General features: G+C 38.5%; 2 protein-coding genes across 2 annotated transcripts in view; one reads left to right on the top strand and one right to left on the bottom strand.

Moving 5' to 3' along the window:
• Nucleotide 1: 1 nt before the first annotated feature.
• SLIRP (SRA stem-loop interacting RNA binding protein) lies at nucleotides 2-7,354 on the top strand. Its single transcript, XM_059373639.1, has 4 exons — nucleotides 2-140; nucleotides 3,452-3,510; nucleotides 6,687-6,794; nucleotides 7,231-7,354. Exons 1-4 carry the CDS (start codon nucleotides 44-46, stop codon nucleotides 7,300-7,302), a joined length of 336 nt encoding a protein of 111 aa, XP_059229622.1. The 5' UTR covers nucleotides 2-43; the 3' UTR covers nucleotides 7,303-7,354.
• Nucleotides 7,355-7,477: 123 nt separating this feature from the next.
• Nucleotides 7,478-24,680, bottom strand: part of SNW1 (SNW domain containing 1) — a 48,101-nt gene continuing 30,898 nt past the window's right edge. The window contains exons 4-14 of the mRNA XM_059373635.1: nucleotides 22,359-22,454; nucleotides 22,164-22,270; nucleotides 21,072-21,176; nucleotides 19,545-19,614; nucleotides 18,572-18,637; nucleotides 16,521-16,637; nucleotides 14,954-15,095; nucleotides 12,039-12,135; nucleotides 10,212-10,329; nucleotides 8,104-8,267; nucleotides 7,478-8,024 (exon numbers count right to left, since the gene is read on the bottom strand). Coding sequence (XP_059229618.1) covers nucleotides 7,826-8,024; nucleotides 8,104-8,267; nucleotides 10,212-10,329; nucleotides 12,039-12,135; nucleotides 14,954-15,095; nucleotides 16,521-16,637; nucleotides 18,572-18,637; nucleotides 19,545-19,614; nucleotides 21,072-21,176; nucleotides 22,164-22,270; nucleotides 22,359-22,454 — 1,281 coding nt within the window. The 3' untranslated portion in view covers nucleotides 7,478-7,825. The remainder of the gene's footprint in view (nucleotides 8,025-8,103; nucleotides 8,268-10,211; nucleotides 10,330-12,038; nucleotides 12,136-14,953; nucleotides 15,096-16,520; nucleotides 16,638-18,571; nucleotides 18,638-19,544; nucleotides 19,615-21,071; nucleotides 21,177-22,163; nucleotides 22,271-22,358; nucleotides 22,455-24,680) is intronic.

Genomic DNA, 24,680 nt, shown 5'->3' with positions numbered 1-24,680 from the left:
TCCGGGGTCGCGACCGCAAGTCGCAGACGTCCTCGATCTAAAGATGGCTGCCTCTGCAGTGAGGGGTGCTGTGGCGCTGCGAACGAGTGTTAGCCGGCCCGTGGCTTTTGTCAGAAAAATCCCCTGGACCGCGGCCTCGAGTGAGTGATGGAGACGTGTTAGGAGTTGAGGTTTTAGGTAAAAGCGATCCTCAAAAGCACTGCTTTCGGCGGAATGCGTGTCAGCGTGGTGGCTGGATTAAGAGCTGTGGTTCCTGAGCAAGCCAGTGAGCAGAAATAAAAAAAATTTTTTTTTCAATGAATCGTTTAGGGATGCCCCTTAAGCTTTTGCGGCACGTATTCAGGGTCTCCTGCCTTTCCACTGTGGCTCGGTGGAACGGTTCGTTACTTGAAAACTTAAGATTTACGATTTAGAAGTGATTATTTTGACAGCGGTGTGGAGGGTGGATTCAAACTGGCAAGACTGAAGGCGAGGAGACGCATTAAAAGGCAATTTCAATAATTTAGTTAGTTCAAAGACGAGGATCTGAAATAGGGTAGTGGTAGAAAGGGGGTCAGATCCGCTTATGTTAATAAAACAAAATCAACGGCTTTTCGCGGTGGCTTGCGTGGGGTAGGAGTAAGGAATGAGGGAAAGGGAAGAACGAATTCCAGGTTTTTAGCGTTGGTGAATATCGTGGTTAAATGTAGGGGAAGCAGATTAAAGAGGAAGAGGAGTAAAGTTGAAATGTGTTGAGTTTGAGAAAAGCCTGTGAAGTCTCCGTCAGGCAGTTGGACAGAGGAGACGGTGTATCATTTATTGAGAAGCCATGCTGCCTAGGTTAGAATTCCACCTCGGCCATTTAATAGTTGTGTAACCTAACGGGAGGTAATTTGGGAAAAGGGCTCATTGTTTCTCAGTTTCATCAAGCAATGGAGTCAGTGATACCTTCTTGATAGGACTTTTGATTGGGTTAAATGAGTTTATATGTAAACCACTTAGACTTGTGCTAGATACAGACTAAGTACTCAATACATGATAGTTGTTTTCGTGATTACTATAATCACTATAAGCTTATGGGAGAGGCCTAGACTGGATATAGAGGGTTGGGAGTAATCAGTATTGAAATCTCTCATCAACATTGATTTTTGTCATTTGCACTTTTGGAAAAAGGTTTTTAAATTTGCTTACCCAAAATTTAAAAATCCATCGTCACTTTTGTAGGTATTCATGTGTCAGGTCATCTCCTTTAAACAAAAGAATGGAAATAGGATTACTCACTTCTTAGCTTTTGTGGCCCTGGTGTGAGTAGTAGAATGGGAAATAGATTGTTTTGGGCCTCACCTTCTTAATATGTAGCAGATGAAGATCTAGGCAGTACAATGTCTTGCTTAGGCCCTGTGAAACTGTGTAAAGGCTCCGGGATTTCACCATCATCCTGTAGTTGCAAGTTTCCAGACCATAATGGGTTGGTTTAAAACTCATAAAAAGAGTGTAACATACAATTTTGAAGCAGTCTTTCTTGGTTCATTCATACATTCAGCAAATATTTCAGGAGTATCTGTTTGAGGATGACATTGTTCTAGATGCTTGCAGCAGTTTTTCCGTAACAGTTATAGGTAATTTGAGAAGACGGTTACCTTCCAGAGCTTGTTTGGGAAGTGGATGTTTTCTAGAACTTTTAATACCTTGTTTAAGACATGCATATTTAACACTATTTTATTTAGTGTTAAACAAACAACATGTTTGTCCTGGTGCTGATCCATGAGGTCCTGAATTTGCCAAATGGTTTGACCAACTATTAGAGTGCTTCTGAAATTTAGTGTGTGGGGGTTGTTGACAGATTACTAGGCATTTTTTCATTAAGCAGGTACTGCCCTACTGTTGTCAGTTACTGTTGACATAGTGGACTCAACACTCAAGGAGTTTATGGTGTAGTGTAGTGGTGAGGGTGAGGAGACTTATAACAGATACAGGCAGTTGTTGAACCAGTGAAGTTTAGATGAACTAGGGGGAAATAACCCAGTAATATGAAATATTAATCAGGGAAAGTATAAGCACTGTAGTTCAGAAGAGATCAGGTAGTTTTTGATCTTTAAGATGATGTACTATGCATCTCTGAGGCCTCACAGGGGTAGTGCATTGCCTTGTATGGCAGTAGAAGCCCAATAAAATAGTATTTGGCTATATTTGCCCTGGGTCCTGAAAGATAGTTATAATTTAGGCAGGAAGAGATAAGATTACTGACATAGCAAGGGGAAAGAATGACAGGCGAGGGTGGGAATCTGTAGGACGGACACATAGAGCTTTCATTTGCTGTACTAGAGAGTAACTATGGGCCAGCAATAGATAATAAGGCAGGAAGGGTAAGTAGGGTCATCTCAATAAATTTTAGAGTGTCCACTATTTAACAGAGTTAAACTTTATGAAAGGGAGGTAAACTGAGCGTTTGTTTGAAAATCCCTAATATGGCTGGCAATATACTGTATTCTAATTATCTGTCTTGTGTGTGAATTTCTCACAGGGATTATTATCCATGTACCTAGTACAGTAATTGATGAAGACAGTCATCTGCTGGGAGTAATGACTACAGTCGACTCAGCAGTTTATTTGCCCGCACCCCATCATTTCCCCTCATCTCTGGCACATTACAGCTTTATACAGATGGTTGCTGGCTTACTATGGTTTGATTTACAGTTTTTTGACTTTACAGTCAAAAAGTGATAGGTGAAAATAATAGGCATTCTGTTTGATTCTATTTGATAGGCATTCTGTTTGATTTTTCCCCCATGCTAGTGATAGGCATTGTGATGCTCTCTTGGGTTAGGAGCAGCATCAGCAAGGGGCATCTCCCAGTCAGCCATGTGATCACAGAGGTGAACAGCTGATAGACTTACAGCCATTTTGTCCCTATATAACCATTCTGGTTTTCATTTTCAGTAGTCCATTAATTACGTGAGAAATTCAACCCTTTATTATAAAATAGGCTATGTGTTACGGTTTTGCCTAATTGTAGGCTAATGTGAGTGTTCTGAGCATGGTTAAGGTAGGCTGGCCTAAGCTCTGATGCTCAGTAGGTTAGGTGTATTAAATGCATTTTCAACTTAGGATATTTTTGACTTATGATATCTTTATCAGATGTAGCCCCATCATAACTTGAGGAAGTAGTCAGTACCGTAGCTACTTCCTAAATCTTAAGGCTTCAAGGAAATGAAAGTAGTTCCTGTTCACAAAAAGTTTGGGGATTCTAGGTCCCCTCTTGGTTTCTCGCTACAATCTAGGATGGAGGATGCAAAATACATTAACTACTTTTTTTTTCTTTTTAAGTAATCTGTAATGCCCAGTTGTTGGGCTTGAACTCGACCCTGAGATCAAAAGTCACATGCTCTACCATCTGAGTCAGCCAGGTGCCCCAAATATATCAACTAATACATTAAGTACTTTTAACATGGTTTTTTTTCCTCCTATACAGGTGAACTGAGAGAACACTTTGCACAGTTTGGCCATGTACGAAAGTGCACTGTACCTTTTGTGAGTATTATCTTTTTAAAAAAATGTTATCCTTTAATTTTTGATCCTCTAATTTTATCCTTGAATTCTTGACTTTGTTAAAGCCTATCAGCTTATATGATTTTTTTAAAAAAAGGTTTATTTATTTATTTATTTGACAGACAGAGATCACAAGTAGGCAGAGAGGCAGGCAGAGAGAGGGGGAAGCAGGCTCCCCGCCAAGCAGAGAGCCCGATGTGGGGCTCGATCCCAGGACCCTGGGATCATGACCCAAGCCAAAGGCAGGGGCTTTAACCCAAGAGAGGGAACACAAGCACGGGGAGTGGGAGAGGGAGAAGCAGGCTTCCCACTAAGCAGGGAACCCAGAGCGGAGCTCCATCCCAGGACACTCGGATCATGACCTGAGTCGAAGGCAGACACTTAACAGCTGAGCCACCCAGGTGCTCAGAAGTTTACTTCATTTCTGAAGGGTATTTTGGCAAAAATCAAAACTAAGAATTTACATTTACTTTGACCTAGCAATTCCATTTTTAGGAATTTATTCTACAGAAATGGTGTGGTCAAGAATGTTCAAAGCAGGGACACCTAGATGGTTCAGTTGTTTAAGCATCTGCTTTCAGCTCAGGGTCTCTGAGATTACCAGGCCCTGGAATTGAGTCCCTCATCAGGCTTCTTGTTTCACAGGGAGACTGCTTCCTCCTCTGCCTGCTGCTCCCTTTACTTGTGTTCATGCTCTCTCTTTCTGAAAATAAAATCTTTTTTTAAAAAAAAAGAAAAAGTTCAAAGCAGCTTTGTTTAATAATATAACTGGAAAGAACCTAAATGTTCATTAATGGGATTAAATAGATATTAATTCACTGATACAATGGAGTTTTAATACAGGTAATTAAAAGAATGAGGCATAAGTATTATGGACACAAAAATTTTTCTATAAGCTTAAAAACTAAATTTTTACGAAGAGGATGAAATTCCTATTTGACGAACATTAAAAAAAAACATTCTCCGAGGGCACCTGAGTGGTTAAGTCCATTAAGTGTCCAACTCTTGGTCTCCGTTCAGGTTTTAATCTCAGAGATCATGAGTTTAAGCCCTGCATTGAGCTCCACACTAGATAGGTATGGAACCTACTTAAAAATTTCTCCCAAAATAGTAACATTTTTCACCATTTCCTTCTTGAAAGTGTAAGCAAAATTATTTGGGACCTGGAGTTAATACCTTAAACAAAAGAAAACTTTGAGGGGCGCCTGGGTGGCTCAGTGGGTTAAGCCTCTGCCTTCGGCTCAGGTCATGATCTCAGGGTCCTGGGATCGAGAGCCCCGCATCTGGCTCTCTGCTCAGCAGTGAGCCTGCTTCCCCCTCTCTCTGCCTGCCTCTCTGCCTACTTGTGATCTCTGTCAAATAAATAAATAAAATCTTTAAGGAAAAAAAAAAAGAAAGAAAACTTTGATTCTTGGTAAAACTAAGTAAAATGTTAACAGGAGAAAAGTTAAAGGAGTTTTTTTGTTTAAGATTTTATTTATTTGACAGAGATTGTCAGTAGGCAGAGGTAGAGGGGAAGTAGGCTCCCTACTGAGCAGAGCGCCCTATGCAGGACTTGATCCCAGGACCCTGTGATCATGACCCGAGCCGAAGGTAGATGCTTAACTGACTATGCCATCAAGGTGCTCCAAAAGTTAGTTTCTTTCTTTACTTCCTTCTTTTTTTTTTAAGATTTTATTTATTTGATAGGCAGAGATCACAAGTAGGTAGAGAGGCAGGCAGAGAGAGAGGGGGAAACAGGCTCCCTGCTGAGCAGAGAGGATGACTCGGGGCTTGATCCCAGGATGCTGGGAGCTTTAAGCAGAGGCTTTAACCCACTGAGCCACCCAGGCGCCCCCCAAAAGTTAGTTTCTGATAAACAAATTCATGTATTCAAATCCAGGTTCCTTTTTTTGTTTTTGTTTTTAATTAAGATTTTATTCATTTGTCAGAGAGCAAGTGAGTGCACAAGGAGCTTCATTCAGAAAGAGAAGCAGGGTCCCCACTGAGCAAGGAGCCTGCTTTGTGGACTTGATCCCAGGACGCTGGCATCATGACCTGAACTGAAGGCAGATGTTTAACAGACTGAGCTGCCCAGGCGTCCCATCCCTTTGTTTTTTAAAGATTTTACTTTTTATTTACTAATTGACACAACAGTAGAGGGTGCGGGAGAAGCGGACTCCCACTAAGCAGGGAGCTTAATGCGGAACTCGATCCCAGGATCCTGGGATCCTGATCTGAACCGAAGGCAGATGTTTAACTGAGCCACCAAGGCGCCCAGAAATCCAGGTTCCTGTATCTTAGAATGCACAGTACCTAAGTTTTACACAAACACACATTTTTAAAGGCTTTTACTAACAGAAATGGGCATACGGAAGTAGAGGAGAAACTAGCTGAGGTAAGGAGTGAATCACCGGGATATTACCAGAAACTTCCTGCAGTAGAAGTTAAGACTTAAAAAGTCACCTTTTAAATTTGGGAACAATTTCTAAAAATTTGGTTTGGGGGTGGTGCAGAGCATAACGTAACTTTGTAAGAAGATTGGTGAGGTACTGAGTGAATAGACATCTTTATATCTGTTCTTAAATAGTGGGGCTGGTGTGGTGGGGGCAGGGTGCACCCAAACACACTAGAATCTTCTCCACATGTGCTGTGTATAGGTTGGATGATAAGCACTCTGTGTTTTGCACAAAGTAGCGTTACTTCAACCTAGAGCTAGGTAAATGAGGGTAATATTTTTTTTTTCTATTTTTCACTAGGACTATATAATTATAATGGTAGTGGTGGTGATGAGAGTAATTTGTCTCCAAAACTACAAGAAACAAACTAGGGTTTGAGGCCAAATTTTTTAGTTTCTAGAATCGGGGAAGTTAAGAGTTGTTTCTTTCTGTGATCAAAATGTCCCTTTTATTTAGTGTGGTTTGTATCTCGAATGACAGAAACTTCACTGCCCATATTTTACTTCCTCCAGTGGCAGGCAGCAGAAAAGCAGAATAAGATTAACACAAAGTTGACCTTTGGTAACTAGGAGGCTAAGTATGTATTAAAGCAAGGTTTTTGACATTTATTAAAATCTCAGTTATTCCATTTGGGCAGATGAAAAAGTTGTTAGTTTGATTGGAGTTCATGAAAACTTTCTCTAGTTCATAATTAATCTTTTCTAAATTTTGAATTTTTAGGACAAAGAGACTGGATTTCACAGAGGTATGGGTTGGATTCAGTTTTCTTCAGAAGAGGAACTTCAGAATGCACTACAACAAGAACATCACATTCTTGATGGAGTAAAGGTAAATATTTTTCTGTATAACATCATGAGCTTTCTGTATATCCGTTTAGTAGTCAGAAGTATGGAATGACAAGGACTTTGGGAGATTTGTAACTGAAGTTCCTTTAATACTGGTTAAAGAGTGGTGGTGGTGGAAGGGTGCCTGTCCTATGGTGTCTGGGGAGGGTAGTTTAGGAAGACCCTTTAACAGTTAGCAAGGTAGATCTAACACAGAACAGTAGTCTGCTTACAAGGTAGGGAGACTGGCTTTTCCACTTACTGTGCAACTTTGGGTTAAACTGATTTAGTCTTAAGACCAGGGATCAGGTAACATCCTTTTGACTTACTGGTGCTGACTCCCTCATAAAAGGCAGTCTTAAAGTTGCAATCTTCAGTTGGAATGCTTTTGCAGATACTATCTTTCCTTACAATATTTATTGGATTTTTTTTTTTTTTAGCTCTACGTTCAAGCTCAAAGACCAAAAGTTTTGCAAGGGGATCAGACATCTGATGAAGAGAAAGACTTTTGAGACTATTACTGCCTGTTAGAGTAAATAAAATAAAAAATTTTGTCTAAATGTTTTTATTTGAAACAAATAGTTGCACCAAGCAAGAGCTTAATTTCCCCACTCCAAATTAAAACAAAACGTAGTAGGGGCAAACGTCATTTGGCAGGACAGTTCTAGTATGTGAACATCCTTCTACTCACTGTGGCTGGGGCAACTTTATTCATCAGCAATCATTCTTACACAAAATATTAACCCCAAAGTACTAATGTCACAAAAAGAAGTGGTCTTAATTTCATGTGTGGGGTAGTATGTTCTATAAATGCCAAAAGGTAGGAGAAGCACAAACACAACCCACTCTTTAAAAAAAACTAAATAGTTCAAAGAATTTTCCCCCTCCCCCCTGACTCCCGTAATAAAAAGTAGTGCTGGGGTCTGACACCCAGATTTGGTTTTTATCCTGGCCATGTACAAAGTGTTTTTCCCCATCTGACTTGCATCATTAGGGTTATGGGTAAAAGTTCATTGACTTTGAAGAGAGGTGTGTCTACTCCTTTCTCCTCTTCTTGCCTTCATGCTCATGTTCCTTGGGGCGGCTGCTATCTGATGGTCTTTTAGAGCCACCGTGCTGTTTGGCTTCTTCCAAAAACTTGTCCAAACCGAAAGGATCTTCCTCAAACTGAACTGGTCCTTCTCGGCCTCTTTGTCTGCGGTCTGAACCAGAAAACTCCTTATCGGGAACAAATCTAGGGAAAAAGAGAAAGGACTATGAACTGCTTTGTTTTCACCGGTTCAACAGTGAAACTGCGCTGTCTGCTTAGGTACCTGTTGGTCTTTATTCTGGCTTCTAGGTCATCACCATACATGTCCTTGTCCAGATTTTTACTGGGCCTATAAATATTCTGGGCCATATCTTTGCCACCTCTCCAGGCTTGATCATAAACGTTGTAAATTTCATCTTCTCCACCTGCAAAACCACTGTCCATACCCTGTGGGAAATAAAAATGTATTAAAAGTTGGATCTGACTACATTCATGTAATCATTACTAGCGTACATTTTCAGCAATCTGAACTGCAAATCAAAAAGATCTTCATAAAAAAACAAAGTCCATAAACTTTATTCTTACCAGGGTTGGTCCATAAGTAAAGTGCTAATTAACAAGTTTGACCACTTTAGTGAAGTAGTCATTAAAATTGGATAGTAGGGTGCCTGGGTGGCTCAGATGGTTAAGCGTCTGCCTTCGGCTCAGATCATGATCCCAGGGTCCTGGGATTGAGTCCCACATCGGGCTCCCTGCTCTGCGGGGAGCCTGCTTCTCCCTCTCCTTCTACTGCTCCCCCTGCTTGTGCTCTTTCACTCCCTCTCTCAAATAAATACATAAAATCTTTAAAAAATAAATAAAATAAAATTGGATAGTATAAGCAGGTACTTAATTTCAGTTGTACAGATAGTGGCAAGAAGACAAAAGAACTATAAAGCATTTATCTGATGTTACTCATTTATTAAATAAGTAAGTTCTATGCCCAACATGGGGTTTGAACTCAAAATCCCAAGACTAAGATACGGATGCTGTACCAACAGTATCTCATGGCATTTAGAATAATGGTGCTATACTTCTTAACTCCCTGAGAACATCACTATTATAGCATGAGACAGGCTCTAAGAGCAAATCCTAAGTCAACAATGAACAAATTTGTTTCATATACTTGGATGGATCCTCAATACAGGGCTGTGCTCTTCTAGAAAAATTTTTATCACAGCTTTGACATAAGCTTAAGCTTCTAAGATGTAACTGTCCTAAGTATGTGCCTAGGTGGAACTTGCACGCCTAACCCTCCTTTGCTCAGGCTGGTAAGTTACCACTGCACTGTGTTTAAGAACACAACCTTTGACCCCTCAGGCTAAAACTACATTACATGTTAATTTTAAAAAACTGCCAGTTTTATCCCTAAAAACAAAATTTTGAAAAAAACAAAACACAAAAAAAACAAACAAAACCCCCACAACCTTTGAAATCGAACATTTGAATCTTCTATCAATTTCTAGCTAAACCACTGTTCCTCAATTTTCTCATCTATAAGTAGAGATTATAATGAATAGTATGACTTCACATAGTAAAAGTGAAAGACTTAGAACAATGCCAGGAATGTAAAAAAGTATCCAATTAAGTTATTATTAACTAGAAGAGCATATTCAAATGCCACCTTCAAATCTTAAAGATTCAAAGTCATAATAAATTTTTCCTCTGTATCCCAGTAGAACTTTATACTTCCATGTATTTATTGCTGTCTGCCCTGTCCTTACTTATACATTGATATGTCTTTTCTGGTAGACTTGAATATTCCTTGAGGGCAAAGGCACATCTTTGATCTCACTGTCTAATGCACAGTACATAATCAGTGTTGGGTGGATTAACACATAAAGGCACTTCTTCGGGCCTAAGGTATCCTAGCTGGTTAATAACAATAGCTATTAGAAGTCAGATTTCCTGACAACTAGTCTAGCACTTAAATTTAGTTTTACAGCTTCATCATTTAAAGATCTCAAGTTATATGTTTCTTTAGCATTAAATTTGTGTTTCAAAGATCAACAAAAAACCCAAGATACACTTTTGTAGGATACTGGCTTTACTTTATAAATAAAAGACTAATACATTAAAACCAAGTTTTATCAACTTATTTCATTCATTTTTTTAATTGTATCTTAAATTTTAGCCAACTGTAGAGGTCAAAATCAGAGTTGTTTTATCTTATGTCAAATAAAATGAAATAAGATAAAACAGTTTTATAAGTTATAACACACAACTACTAATTTTCTCTCTCACTATGCCAGCACACCTTTGGCTGATCCAAATCTATGACAATGTTAGTTTTCCCTGAGGACTGGTATTCATATCAACACTTAAGACAAGCTATGTCTAAACTCCTGGTACCTTGGATTGGTTGAAAAGCCTTTGGTCATACTGAACTTCATTGGACGTTCGAGGATTGGGCACACCAAGAGCAATGACTTCACTGATATCTCGATTTTCATTTCTCTGTAGTTTCGACCTGTTTCAAAATACAATGTCACTAATAAAACTCTTTACAGATGAGCTGAATTTCAATTTCAATACAACCAATCTCAGAAGCAAAGTTAATGAATATGTCCTGTTCATATCTTGTGAACATATATTCCCTGATAATGCATAATCAGGTTGGCAGTTCTTATAGCATTTCAGAGACATGGTTATTAGAAGAGGTAGGGTTTTATAATCAGGCCTTCCTGTTAGCTGAAAAGAACTGTCAAGAGACTCACTCTTGACACGAATTCTTTAATATAACCAATCACCTTATGGAGAGAACATGCTGAGATATGAAATTGCTACAGTCTATACTTGCTATTATACGAGGACTGCGGCGGGGCGGTGGGGGGGACTGGATGCAAATCAGATGTATCATATGAATCACTGTCAACAAGCCAGAATCTGTTCTTTACCTAAACCACATTCAGTAATTTTATCCTATTAGAATTTTGAGGAAAACATGTCAATGACTGAATTACTCAGAATGATTTTCAGTATTCAGATTATCTTAATGCCCCTGCTGTTCCAGTATGTATGCAATCTACATCGCAATGAAACCAGAGTAACTGTCATCATTTATTTTACCAGAAACTCAGGTCTTAAAATAATTTCTACAGACAACCTGATTTTCACGCAATCACAAGTTTACAGCTTTTCTATGTTATCAATTCCCATAAACACTTTATTGGTTTTAAGGGCCCAATTTATCTACAGAGCCATTTTGATTTTTACAGCTTAGGAATTTCAGACCAAGAGTATCGTTAATTGTGCGCTTTCACATTTCATGTCTCTCTCTCCTACACTGCACATTTACCCATGACTCTAAATTCAGATTTCCTGCTTCTCCATGACTTCACTTATCCAGGAAGATGAGCTATGCCATTAAATAACAAAGAGCACCACCAGCAGGAATCATCTTTTTCATGTTTAAGACATGACTTGAAAAAATGGATTGTATCAGCTCACAAAGTGATGAGAGCATGGAAAACTGCTCATATGGAAAGAAAATGTTTTATATTTGCATTTAACCCTCATTCAGAATTCAGTGTTCAGCTTTTAGTGAAGCATAAACTTCACCAATCCTTACTTTAGTGCAAGCCCCATACATGTGTTTTGTTTGTTCCATGCAGGTCTGCACTTATTAGCAGTGCTGTATTAATTTTTCCTAGGTCATTTTATACAGCAGCACTATCTTTCTGAATTTTAAGTAACTACTCATGAGAAGAGGCCAATTTTCACTTCTCACAAAACCTGCTCTTCTCCCCCACTGTACTGATGACAGATCTCTGCATACAGGCTCTCAATGAAGGTACAGAATCTTCTTCCCTGTCTAGAGGAATAGGCGTGTAATAAGCTTGTCTCACCACTTGAAACAGGAAAATAACAGATCAGAACAGTCCTATCTATTACCTTCTTTTCACAAACATGATCTCAATTCCCTTTTCTACATCCCTATCATGCACAATTCTAGCTGACTCTACAAGGTGATGAAAAAGGATTTCTTCCAGGGACAGTTAATTCCTTTGCTAAGAAAAGCAAGCATCAGTGTTAAGAAAATAAGTGCTGATTTAGGAAGTTATCAATCTAGAGAGGAAAGGGAGAGAAGCAAACTGGTCTCAGTGGACTAAAACTCTTCTTGAAGAGGTTCGCAAAAGCCAATACTCATATTTCGCATTTACCTCAAATAGCACCTACCTCTTATCAGGAGCTGCCCTGGAAAGGTTCCTGTCGTGCTGTCTCTCTTTTCGCCTGTCATGCCGGATTTCATCCCTCTCACGTGCCTCCCCATCCTCTGTGTGAACAGAGTTGAAAATTATTTCATTGCTATATTACCCATTAATATTTGGAACAAAGAGAATATTCTTTAACCCATGACAGATAATTCCACGGACTTCTTTATAGTCACATTCGGCCTTTTAACTCACTTGCAATTAATTTAAATCCAACAGTATTGGTTTAGTTTTTGAATGTGAACTCCAGAATCATGCATGCAGCTCACGTGTTTAGACGCAAAGTATACTGAGGGCTTTAACTTAATTTGAAATGCATCAAAATTGTAAGACGAACTGATAAATGGATAGAAAGATCAGTAGATAGATGATAAAGCAAATTAAGCAATATTAATTGTTTTTTAAAAAGTTAACTGTAGAATCAGGTGGAGGAGATACGGATGTTCACTGTATAATTCTTTCAACTTTTCTGTGTGTTTTTAAATTATCCTATTAAAATTTCAGGAAAAAATCAGGTGTAAATTTACTCCTGTATCTTCAAAGACTGGCTGAATAAAGAACCTTTTGCTTGTGGTCCACAGGGGCTAGTTCTATCTTGATCTCTACCTACTGTGTTTATGTCTATCTTCATTTTCTCTTCTCTCACCAGTCTGAGGGGATACAGCTTTGGAGCCAGCCTGTCTGGATTTAAATCCTGTTCCTAAGACAGATTAGCCATATGACCTCGTAGAGGTCACTCAATCACTCTGAGTCTTCGTCTCCTCCTCTGTACAGTGACAATCCTATAACCTCTGCAAGGGGTTGCTGGAGCCAGGATGATAAAGGCAATACATGTAAAGTGCTCAGAGCAGTGTCTTCCATAAGTGGTATCTTCCAGTAATAATAATAAACATTCGTTCTTTTTACTATCTGGCAACACATTTTTCAGAATTTAAGCTAATTCCTCAAGGACGATTCTGTGGTTTTTTTTTTTTTTTTTTTTTTAAATTTCTTACCAGTGTAGAGAATTAGATATAGGGAAATCTGACTTCTAATTCCCTTCAGTGGCTAAGTGTATGACAACAGGTAGGTCTTTATATCTTGCCTCACTAAGTCATTCATATATGATTCAAGGAGGTGGACCATTACTTCTAGTAATTCCGGTGACTTCTCTATAGCTGAACTCATGACTCCTCTGACCAACTGCCTGCTTGACACCTCCATCTTAAACTTACCATGTCCACAACTAAACTAATCTTTCCCTCCCAAACCTCTTCCCTTGCAGTCTTCCCACTATTAGCAAATGGCAACTCAACCCCTCCCTATTGCTCACGTCAAAAGTGCCAGAGTCATCCCCGACTCTCTTTCTTTCATACCTCTACCTAATCCAAAAGCAAATTTTGTCAACTCTACCTCCAAAATCCATCTGACCATGTTTTCCCTGCCTCTCATCCTCATCTCATCTGGATTACTGCAAAAGCCCTCCAAATGGTTTCCCTACTCCTCCACATGCCCATTTCACCCCCTGCTCATTTATGGCCAATTATGCTGTTCCATTCAAACTCTTCAACTGCTTCCCTTATTATCTGAAGTGAAGGCCATGTCCCTAAAATGGCTGAAAGACCACACATGATCTGGTCACCACCCTTCCTATTTATTTGAACTACTCTGACACCTCTTCCGCTATTCAGCTTTCTTACTTCACTCCAGCTATACTGGCCTCCCTGCTTTTCCTTTACCACACCAGGTATACTTTTACCCAACTAGGGCCTTGGCACTCACTGTTCCTTCTATCCAGGGTGCTCTTCGAAGCCCCAGATACCTACAAGGCTCACTTCCTTACTTCATTCAAGTTTCTGTGCTAATGTTACCATCTCAGAAGTAAGGTCCATTCTGACCACCCTCTCCATTTGGTCCTTTTATCCCCCTTCCTGTTTCATTTTTCCCCACAGCAATTACTACTATACTATTATCACTAAATCATCTACTAATGGTAATTAACTTTTCTGGTCTGTTTACACTCATTGAAATGTCCTCAACTACACCGCCAACCTAACAGAAATCCTTGTGTCTAGAAGAGAACCGGCATGTAGTAGATGTTCACTATGATCTGAGTGAATGAACTGCTGCACTAGTCTAGGATTTACTAACAAAACAAACCACCCTCACAACTTTCTTGAATTAGAATTACTCTTCTCACTCTAAATGAATTAATATATCAGTGTAAACCACTAAATAAAGCCAGAGGGAAAATATTGGCAGAGTTAATGATTACAGGTTTATCAGCCTATAGGACAGAAAAAGTGGATTGTTTTATTATGTGGAAGAACTGGATTATTCAGTTGATCTCATTTTTCTAAGTTTCAAGAAAATTAAAATGAGAGAAAAATCAAGCCCATCATTTGAGTAATACATGATTTTTAAAAGTACATTACTCTGAACTTTAAAAATGTCCACTGTAGTCCCATATTGAAGGCCCTTCTTTACATACATATTCTTGGGGTGCCTGGGTGGCTAGTTGGTTAAGCGTCTGCCTCCGGCTCAGATCATGATCCCAGCAACCTGGGATCCAGCCCCACATGGCGGGGCGGGGGGCGGAGGAGATCCCTGCTCAGTGGGGAATCTCCCTCACCCCTGCTCTTGCACTCTTGCTCACTCTCTCTCTCCCTCTCAAATAAATATAATCTAAAAAAAAAAAATTTTTTTTAAATATATAAAACACTTTCAACTGCTACAGCTCAGTGGCAGAAGTTACTCTTTCATTTCTATATTATTTGTGAAATATCTACATTTTCTTTCTAGATGGGTATTGGCTTTGTGTGCAGTAAGAACAGTGAGTCTCTGAAATGAGATACGTATTGTTCACACTGTAAATTCAATTTAGGAAAGACAGTGTCATACCTTTTTCCACATGGGTTTTGATCCCAGCTCTTCTCTCCCTGGCTTTCTGGGCCATTTCTCTAAGTTTCTCTTCATGTTTCTCCTTTTCTTTTTGAGCCATCTTTCTCTCTACTTGAGCACGCATTTCTACAGCTTCACGAGCCTGTTAGTAAAGTTGAAAGCTAAGTAAGACACGGTTGGGGGAAAAGTTACAGTTATCATCCAACAGCCTGACTCAAGTCTGGCTTGAAAGAGCAGGTATAAAGAATTCAGATTTGTTACTGCTGATTAAAACAAAGATTCTTGTCTACTAAAAGAAAGCTTGCCTGGAAGACACTGCAAACTTACATTTTTCACTCTGGAAAATGTCTTAGTGGTTGAAACTATATAAAGACCCCAATTAATCTTGCAACTCACCGTTTGACTAATCCTTTCTCAGAAACTACCCAAAAAAATAAAAGTTAAACAAAACTCTAAAAAAGAAATTTTCAGTGTCAGTAACATAGCAAGACTTGATTATATGTTCAAAATCAAGCAAGTCTATTCAAGATAAAGCCTTAACAAGAGATGATTTTTATAAGGGTGCTTGCTGCAATGCAGGAGATATACTTTTCTATGTTCTAAATGCATGCCATAATGTATGTGAACTTATAGGTCACACAAATTAATAATATTAATGCCATAGGGGCAAATGGGTGGTTCAGTGGGTTAAAGCCTCTGCCTTCAGCTCAGGTCATGATCTCAGGGTCCTGGGATTGAGCCCCACATCCGGCTCTCGGCACAGCAGGAAGCCTGCTTCCCCCTGCCCTTCTCTGCTTGCTTCTCTGCCTGCTTGAGATCTCTCTGTCAAATAAATAAATAAAATCTTAAAAAAAAAATAATTATGAATGCCATAATAGTAAAGGGCAACCAATATTATAACTATCATTTTCTATAGCTTTCATCAGAATGTTTATTTGCCTTTCTATGTTATCCACCTTTTGGGAGACATCTATATTTAAAATAGAAAAAATTATGAAATCTAAAAACAGTAGTCAGCTTTTTAAAAATGAGATTAGGGGCACCTGGATGGCTCAGTCAGTTAAGCGTCTGTCTTCGGCTGGGCTCATGATCCCAGGGTCCTGGGATTGAGTCCCACATAGGGCTCCCTGCTCTGTGGGGAGTCTGCTTCTCCCTCAGCCTCTGCTTGTTTCTCTCTCTGTCAAATGATTACATAAAATCTTAAGAAAGAACAAATAAATAAATAAAAATGAGATCAGCCTACTGAACATCGTTCTGCAATGTCATGAGGAAGCAGGATCACCAGTGGTTAGGGTGTGTGTACAAGTCTGCAAAGGCTGAGACCAGGTACAGAGCTGCAGATAACACGTGCCATCTCTGGTGCACATACCGCAGGTGAGAGCCTCTCTGGGAACTTACTACTGTAGCTTAAACAGCAGTATCTTACATAAGTCAAACCATCATGCTGTATGGCTTAAAACAGTGATGTATCAATTAAACCGGAATGAACAAACAGTATCTTAGGTAACCAAAAATGGACTTAACGAATTATCAAGAGCATTAAACCCTTTCATTATAAGAGACCAACCTTCCGATCAGCAATATAGAGGGCTTCGGCCAGCTTGGCAAAGTTCTCATTGATGTGAACTGTCTGAAGGCCTCTTCCATCAGCAGCTAGACGTTTGTCTAATGGAATTGTATACCCCTGTGTGACAGCAGGCAGAAAACACCAGTCATAAAAAAGCAGCAATAGATTCTTTAAAATTAGATTTAAATATGTCCATTTTGACCACCACTGAGCTGAAGTTCTTTTTCTTACATCTTTCTTCCCAATTATGCAAGGGCAGCAGCAGCTAACACTGAGGGTTTTTCGTGGAGGCCAATTTTAAAAGCACTTCACATGTGTGGTCCTGTTTAACTTCACGGTAACTCTGGAAGGCTGGTAACGTTGTGTTTCCATTTCACAGATGCTACTACCGTGGTAGGGAGCTTAGGTAATGTCCCCAAGGGCACACAGTTAATAAATGGATGAGCTAAAATTTAAACTCGGGCAGTGTGATGTCAGAGCCCAAGCTCTGAGCAGAGTCTCATGTCACTAATTTTGAGTTACAATAAAAGGAAATCACTATCAAATAGCTAAGCAGTTGTGCCTCAAGTAATAGAACAGTCATACAAAAGTGGAACAAGTCACTAAAATCAGAGTATCTATAGGTAGTTTAATGCACAGTACTGTTGTAATGACTAGTCAAGATTCTTAGAATACCATACGTTTTAGTAAATGGAAAAAAGATGAAATTTGACAGAAAATTGAGAATCTGTGTTTTGAAATTTTGCATCCTATTTTCCTCCATAACTCGAGGAATATGCATGAACATCCAGGACATTTCAGGCTCAGCTTTATTTTTTCAGATTTATGACTACACTCCCAAATGTTGACCTCTTGTCCACAGCCTTTACTCCTAATACAGGGAAGTGTTACAGAATCAGTTTAAGATACCACATAGTTATGTACACATTAACAAGTCAAACTGGACCACCCGATAATTTTTTCATTATAGGATGAGTGCATAACTTCCCCGTAAGAAATAATTTATAGGGCGCCTGGGTGGCTCAGTGGGTTAGGCCTCTGCCTCCGGCTCAGGTCATGATCTCAGGGTCCTGGTATTGAGCCCCGCATCGGGCTCTCTGCTCAGTGGAGAGCCTGCTTCCCCCTCCCCACTCCCTGCCTGCCTCTCTACCTACTTGTGATCTCTCTCTGTCAAATAAATAAATAAAATCTTAAAAAAAAAAAAAAAAGAAATCATTTACATTTACCTACAAATTAAAATGGCCTTCTTCACCCATTAAAAATAGAACTATGAAACACAAATTGGGGGAAATGGGGAAACAGTGATTAGAAAATATATTTCAGGGGTGCCTGGATGGCTCAGTCAGTTAAGCATCCAACTCTTGGTTTCAGCTCAGGTCATGATTTCAGGGTCCTGGGATTGAGCCCTGTGTTGGGCTCTGCACTTGGGTAGCGTCTGTTTGTCCCTCTCCTGCTGCTCCTACCCAGCTTGCGTGCTCTCTCTTTCTCTCAAATAAATGAAATTAAAAAGAAAAAGAAAAGAAAATGTATTTTATATTACAGATACTGATACGGATACAGATTCAGATTTTACAGATACTTCATAACTCGAAGCATTTGGTGCTTAGAGATATGAAGAATTTAAATAGCTTATGCATACCCTGTTATAAACAGAAAAAAATGTTTAAAAATTAAAGCACTGAATATATCCAAACATTTACTATTTTGTCATCATATAAACTGGTTTCTTTAAGAAATAATTTTAGATACCAAGTTCTAAATTTTCTGAATACTATCATTCATTGCTATGTTACTTTATTCTACCTATCCCTTCTCTACATGCTTCTGATAACTACAGTTCACCAAAAGAATCTACACGGTATTCATGTGACTAGAACACTACGTTTCCATTACATTAAAAAAAGAAAATTACATAAGTTGGGTGTTCCTTTTTGAAAACATTCAGCTAAATGAGATGCTGAGGATTTAATTAAAGTTTCTGAGGCTAAAACTCTTTCCTGTTTTCTAGTAGGTTCTAATCGTAGGAGACTGATTTTATGAAACTTAATTACCTTTGCATTTTTCCAGTTTGAAATACAAGGAGGAATCTTCCACTCTTGTTGCTCCTTCACAGTCATCTGAGTGAATGACAGAATAAAAGAGACATTTTTGGATTTGTAGTCCAGCTAGAAACCCAAGTGCAATCTTCTCTTCAAAGACAGGTTAATGAACACTGATATGTGAACAGATTTAGTCAAATGTCAAAATTCCATTTGTTTGGTAGCACTATATATTATGTTTCCATATCATGGACTCTAGTAATAACTTTAATATAAAAAATGGAAAATAATCTATAAATCTATTTTTGACAATTATAAATGCTAGTTAGTATTTTTCCATATGTAAAAGTGATGTGAGAAGCACCTGGGTGGCTCAGTCAGTTGAGTGTGTAACTCGTGGTTTTGGTTCAGGTCATGGTCTTAGGGTTGCAGGATCAAGCCCTGCATTGGGCTCTGCGCTAAGTGGAGAATCTGCTGGGGACTGTCTTTCCTTCTCTCTCTGCCTCTCCCCCGTTCATGCATTCATTTTCTAAAATAAATAAATCTTTTAAAAAATAAAGAATTGGTCTATTAAAAAAATAAAGTGACAAGACTTCTTTAAGATGAAAATTTGCTCTTTTAGTTGGATAATAAATCATACCTAAAAAATGGCACTGAGATTATCAGAGGCCTATTAATTCCTCACTTTCTCTAATTATAATATCCTGCTTGTCAAATAGCAGACCCTGCTCATTCCATTTAAAGGAGAGGTTAGGCTAGTAACTGAAAATTAATGGCTAACATTTTACACACATTCTCATAAGCACTCTGGAACTACACACTATAGTCCTGAGGGGGGTCCCCATTTGATCTTGAAAATCAAATCTAAAAAACAGTGTGACAAAATGTACCTGTATAGGCATCTATACTTTGTTCTATAGGAGGTTATTTATAAAATTAATAATCATGAGTATAAAAAAAGATGTTAGACTATAGTAAAGATTACCTTTCGGCTAGGAGAATGCATGACAGGTGCAGGAGGAGAAGGTGGTCCTCGGGGAATCTTCTTATTGATTCTGAAGGATAAATTAAAGCACAACCAGAGGGTGTTAGACATTTTTCCATTTTGGTTACTATGTTTCAAGTTTCCCCTTCCCATTTTTATATATTTTTATAAATAGAGTATATAATGAATGTTCATCTATCATACCTCGGTCACTCAGCTTCCACAACTGTTAAAACACAGCCTACCTTGTCATCATTACTACCCAGCTCACCTTCACAATATCATTATCATTTCATAGTGTAATATACTTTTGGTTTTTTAATGAAAGCTCCACACCCAAGTCGGGCTTGAACTCATGACCCCAAGGTCAAGACTCACATGTTCTACCAACTGAGCCAGCAAGGTATCCCTACCTTTTTTTTCTTTTTATTTTTTAAGAGAGGGAGTGGAGAAGGATGGAGGGAGAGGGAGAAAGAGAATCTCAAGCAGACTCCATGCTCTATGGAGCCTGATGTGGGGCTCACAACCTGAGATCATGACAGGAACCGAAATCAAACGTCAGATGCCTAACCGAGTAAGCCACGGAGGCACTCCTATTTTTATTTTTTTGAAGTGGGGGGAGGGGCAGAGGGAGAGAGAGAATCTTACACAGCCTCCACACCCAGTGCAGAGCTTGACATGGGGCTCAATCCCAGGACCCTGAGATCACGACCCAAGCCAACATCAAGAGTTGAATGCTTTACTGACTCAGCCACTCAGGTGTCCCTTTTTTTTAATATAGCTTTACTGAGGTACAACTGACATGCAATTAACTATGCATGTTTAAGTCTGACAGAGTATACATCCGGGAAGCTTATCATCACAATCAAGATAGTGAACATACTTATCACCTCCAAGTTTCTGCATGTTCCTTGCCTATTCCTCTTGTTCCCCTCATCCCCTCTGTCCTCCCCTCCTTCACCACAGGCACTGATCTATCTCCTGTCACTACAGATTAGTTTGCATTTTCTGGAGTTTTATATAATTGGAATCATACAGAGTACTTATTTTTGTCTGGTTTCTCTCACTCAGCATAATAATTCTGAGATTTACCCATATTATTTCATGTATTCAACGTTTACTCTTTTTTATTAAATTGATTAATTAAAACAGTTGTTTTAATATCAATAGTATTCCATTTATAATTAAGTGTCAGAATTTATTTATCCTCACTTACTGATGGACATTTGAGATATTTTGTTCCTCTCATATCTTTTTTTTTAAGAACAGGGTTTTATTGGGATGCCTGGGTGGCTTAGATGGTTGAGCCTCTGCCTTGGGGTTGGGTCATGATCTCCATATCCTGGGATTGAGCCCCATGTCAGTCTCCCAGCTCAGCATGGAGTTTGCTTTTCTCTCTCCCTTTGTCTCTCCCCTTGCTTACGCTCTTTCTCTCTCCCAAATGAATAAATAAAATCTTAAAGAAGAAGAAGGAGAAGAAGAAGAAGAAGAAGAGGGGGTTTTATTCTCACGACGCTACCTACTTACTTGAACCTTGGAGGCTCCATTGGGTCTTTCTGCATTTCCACCATCCGAATAACTCTCTGTTTAGCTCCAGAATTGAAAGCCACTCCTTGTTGAGATGGTGTGTATCTGAGAATGCAGATGAAACTAAAGGTGTAACTAGTTCAAGCTCAATAGGTATTTTTCTTCTGTTATAATGCTAAGCTAGACTATACTGTTAATTCCTTTCATAAAGTATTAATAGAAAGTTGCAAAATACTTAGGCAGAGCAGACAGTAATGGAAAATAAGAGAACAGCAATAACGAGTTATAAGCAAAATGTAAATGAGTCATATGAGTTCGCAAATAATCCATCCCTGTCCATTTTCCACCATGGAAGGCACAGTGTTCAATTTCACAGATAAGAGGTCTAGAAAATGGTACCTATTTTGTAAGTTTGCATGTGCAGAAGGAACGCCCCATAATGTTCCCAGCAGGCAGCTTAGAATTAGTAGTTCTTGACTAATCACAGGTTGTAAAACAGAAAAAAAATAATAGTAGCAACCCTACAAGCTCTCATTTCTCCTATAATACCTACGTGTGAATCATCTCTCTACACAAGGATTTAAGTTGAATGAAATCCCTCAAAATTTGTAAGTATTTTAAAGATGCCTATTATTACATAAATGGTATCAGTACACTATTAATATCCTGTTATGATACTATTATTACATGTTATATAACTACTATTACATAATAAATTATATTATTAATATACTAATATTGTTTATACCATTATATAAATATTACATAAATACATGTTATATAAAGCCTATTATATACAAATGGGAAACTATAAGCAATATCTGTGGTTTGGATCTTATGCTGTAAGTAACTATTAATTTCTAAAAACAAAAAATATATTTTGAAAATAACCTAATAGTTAGTATCTTTTACTAGATATCTTTAAAAAAATTCTTCTGCTTTCAATAGTCTGCACAGAGTCAACAGACTTCAGGTCACTATTCCAAAAAAAATGACATTAAAATATTACTAAGTAGGACAGTGAAAGAACACCAAGACCCTTAATCCCCATCAAGTCTGACATGAAACGAAGCCTTCCAGGCAAGATCTTACCGAATATACTGAGCTGGAGCCAGTTTATCAGCAGCTCGAACTGGCATGGCGGCAGCGACCTTCTGTGATACAGATTTTTCTAAGGCTACCCTTGTCTTTTCTGTTATCTGAAATAAGAAATACCATATTGAGTGTCTGGAAGTTAATAAAGATGTAGAAAGTCATCTAAAATACTTAATTTCAATGCCTTATTACCTCTTTAATGGCTTCTTCATCAGGTCTTTGCAGGTCTGGGTCATCTGCATTCATGACTTCCTTGGGAACCAGGTCAGTATACTTGCTATAAATGACCTAAAATGTTCAAACACAAGCAGGCTCAAGAAAAGCAGAGAATGAAAAGAAGCAACCTCATTAAATCATTTCAGAAGTCAGCACACTTATAAATTTAGGACATTGATTTTGTCTTTTAGATTTTAAAACCAAGGAAGCTTAAAATATATACACAAATTACTGCCCTGGCTATATAAGTTAATAATTTTCCTTTGACCTCATGTATTTAAATTATTTGAGATCTTCTAATCAAGTCAGTATCCAAATAAATTGTGCCAACAAAATCTTATGCATCAGTGATCCCTATTTTTGAGGCTAAGACTTGAAATTAATGATGATATAAATTGCCTGTAGTACCATTATCCTGGATTACAAGCTCATCAGAATTTAAGTCAGGTTTCCAAATAATTTCTAAATTCACTGGGCCTAGAAAATTTCATTGACCTCACCCTACTTATGTTTGTCTTTTCTGGCATCAACTCTATTCACAGACTAAGAAAATGAACATGTGCCATGGTAAAAAAACCCAGAATACTTCCTTCTGTGGGGGAAAAAAAGAGGAAAAATAAAACCCAGTCTATATACATAGCGTATTTTACACTCATTGCCTATATTTAGGACAGCTATTGTTTCTATTGGGCTCACCATGTTTCTATGAGGCTGACGCTGATGTGGTAGAACCACAACAAAGAGTACTACTTACTTTTGTGTCCATCTATACTTTCTGAATACTTTCATAAAACCTTACATGGCAGACTATAGAAAAAAAGAGGTACTGGAAATACAGCATTCTAGATTTTGCTGCTTGAGTCAGGAATTTTTGATACATATAAAGAAAGAACAACTGATGAATATGAAATAAAACCAAATTCCCAGGTACTTAAGACCTTCAAAAATTACTACTATGAGCCAAAGTCTTATATCAACAAATGTATTCTACCATGACATTCCTTACAAATAGCTTAAATAAGGGGTGCCTGGGTGGCTCAGTTGGTTAAGCATCTGACTCTTGATTTCAGTTCATTTCATGATCTCAGAGGGGTGAGATCAATCCCCGTGTGAGGCTCCAAGCTCAGTGCAGAGTCTGCTTGCTATCCCCTTCCTCCGTGCCCTCCACTTCTACTCTCAGTCTCTCTCATAAATAAATAAATAAATAAAATCTCAATTAAAAAAAAAATAGCTTAAAGGAAATGCAGGCTATTCTTAATTCTTATTCCAAACAACAGAGCAAAAAATACTTCCTGGCCTGTACAACCTGACCTGGCTTTGTCTACAGCTTTAATCTCCCCCTGTAGCTCTCACTTCCTCATTCATTATGCTTCAATCACATTAGTTCTTCCTGTTTTTTTTTTTTTTTTTCAGCACAACATGCTTTTCCCCCAGAATTCTGGGCCTTGAAAGTGGTGCTCCTTGTTCTTCATGAGAGTTTGCAAGCTAGGACACTCAGTTCAAAGGTCATGAATGCACTGATGAGGCCTCTCCTGACAATTCTTGATAAAGCAGCAACCCCTCCCCACCCCATCACTCAGTGTCACAGCACTCCAATTACTGTTTTCAAAGCATTGCTCAGAGTATGAAATTATTTTCCACTTTACTTGCTCATCTGTATCTCTATTAATGTAATAATAGCTAAAACTTATTAAGCACTTCTTTTGTGCCACTATTCTTTTGCTTTATATATATAAAATACCTGAATTTTTCTCTCAATCCTGAGGTTATGTACATGTATATGTATATGATATGTATATGATGTATACATATATGATTATATCTATGTTACCAATGAGCAATCTCTTATTCATTCAAGTATCTCCAGGGCTTGTAACAATGCCTGGCCCACAGGAGGCATTCAAGTCAACATTTTTTTGTACAAATTAATGAATATAAGAATTTTATTTTATTTTTTTTACTTTTTATTTTATTTATTTATTTATTTATTTCCAGAGAGAGAGAGGGAGAGAGAGCGAGCACAGGCAGACAGAATGGCAGGCAGAGGCAGAGGGAGAAGCAGGCTCCCCGCCGAGCAAGGAGCCCGACGTGGGACTCGATCCCAGGCCGCTGGGACCATGACCTGAGCCGAAAGCAGCCGCTTAACCAACTGAGCCACCCAGGCGTCCCGAATATAAGAATTTTAGAGACGCTCATTTCTATGCTAAAGGTGATGATTACTGTAGGCCCTGCAGAATGTTCTCTATCCCAGAAAAAAAAAATCTCATGACTTACAGAGAACTCTCTAGCTTGTTTTTC

Source organism: Mustela nigripes, chromosome 13 (assembly GCF_022355385.1).
Source record: "Mustela nigripes isolate SB6536 chromosome 13, MUSNIG.SB6536, whole genome shotgun sequence".
Lineage (NCBI taxonomy): Eukaryota > Metazoa > Chordata > Mammalia > Carnivora > Mustelidae > Mustela > Mustela nigripes.
Note: the sequence above shows the minus strand (reverse complement) of the source record. Positions and strands in the feature narration are given on the sequence as shown.

What these genes read in the sequence shown, in the direction of transcription:
- SLIRP (XM_059373639.1), top strand. Translation starts at nt 44, where the DNA reads ATGGCTGCCTCTGCAGTGAGGGGTGCTGTGGCGCTGCGAACGAGTGTT. An exon ending in GAAAGTGCACTGTACCTTTT is followed by an intron (nt 3,511 to 6,686) that starts GTGAGTATTATC and finishes TTGAATTTTTAG; the next exon opens with GACAAAGAGACTGGATTTCA. An exon ending in ACATTCTTGATGGAGTAAAG is followed by an intron (nt 6,795 to 7,230) that starts GTAAATATTTTT and finishes TTTTTTTTTTAG; the next exon opens with CTCTACGTTCAAGCTCAAAG.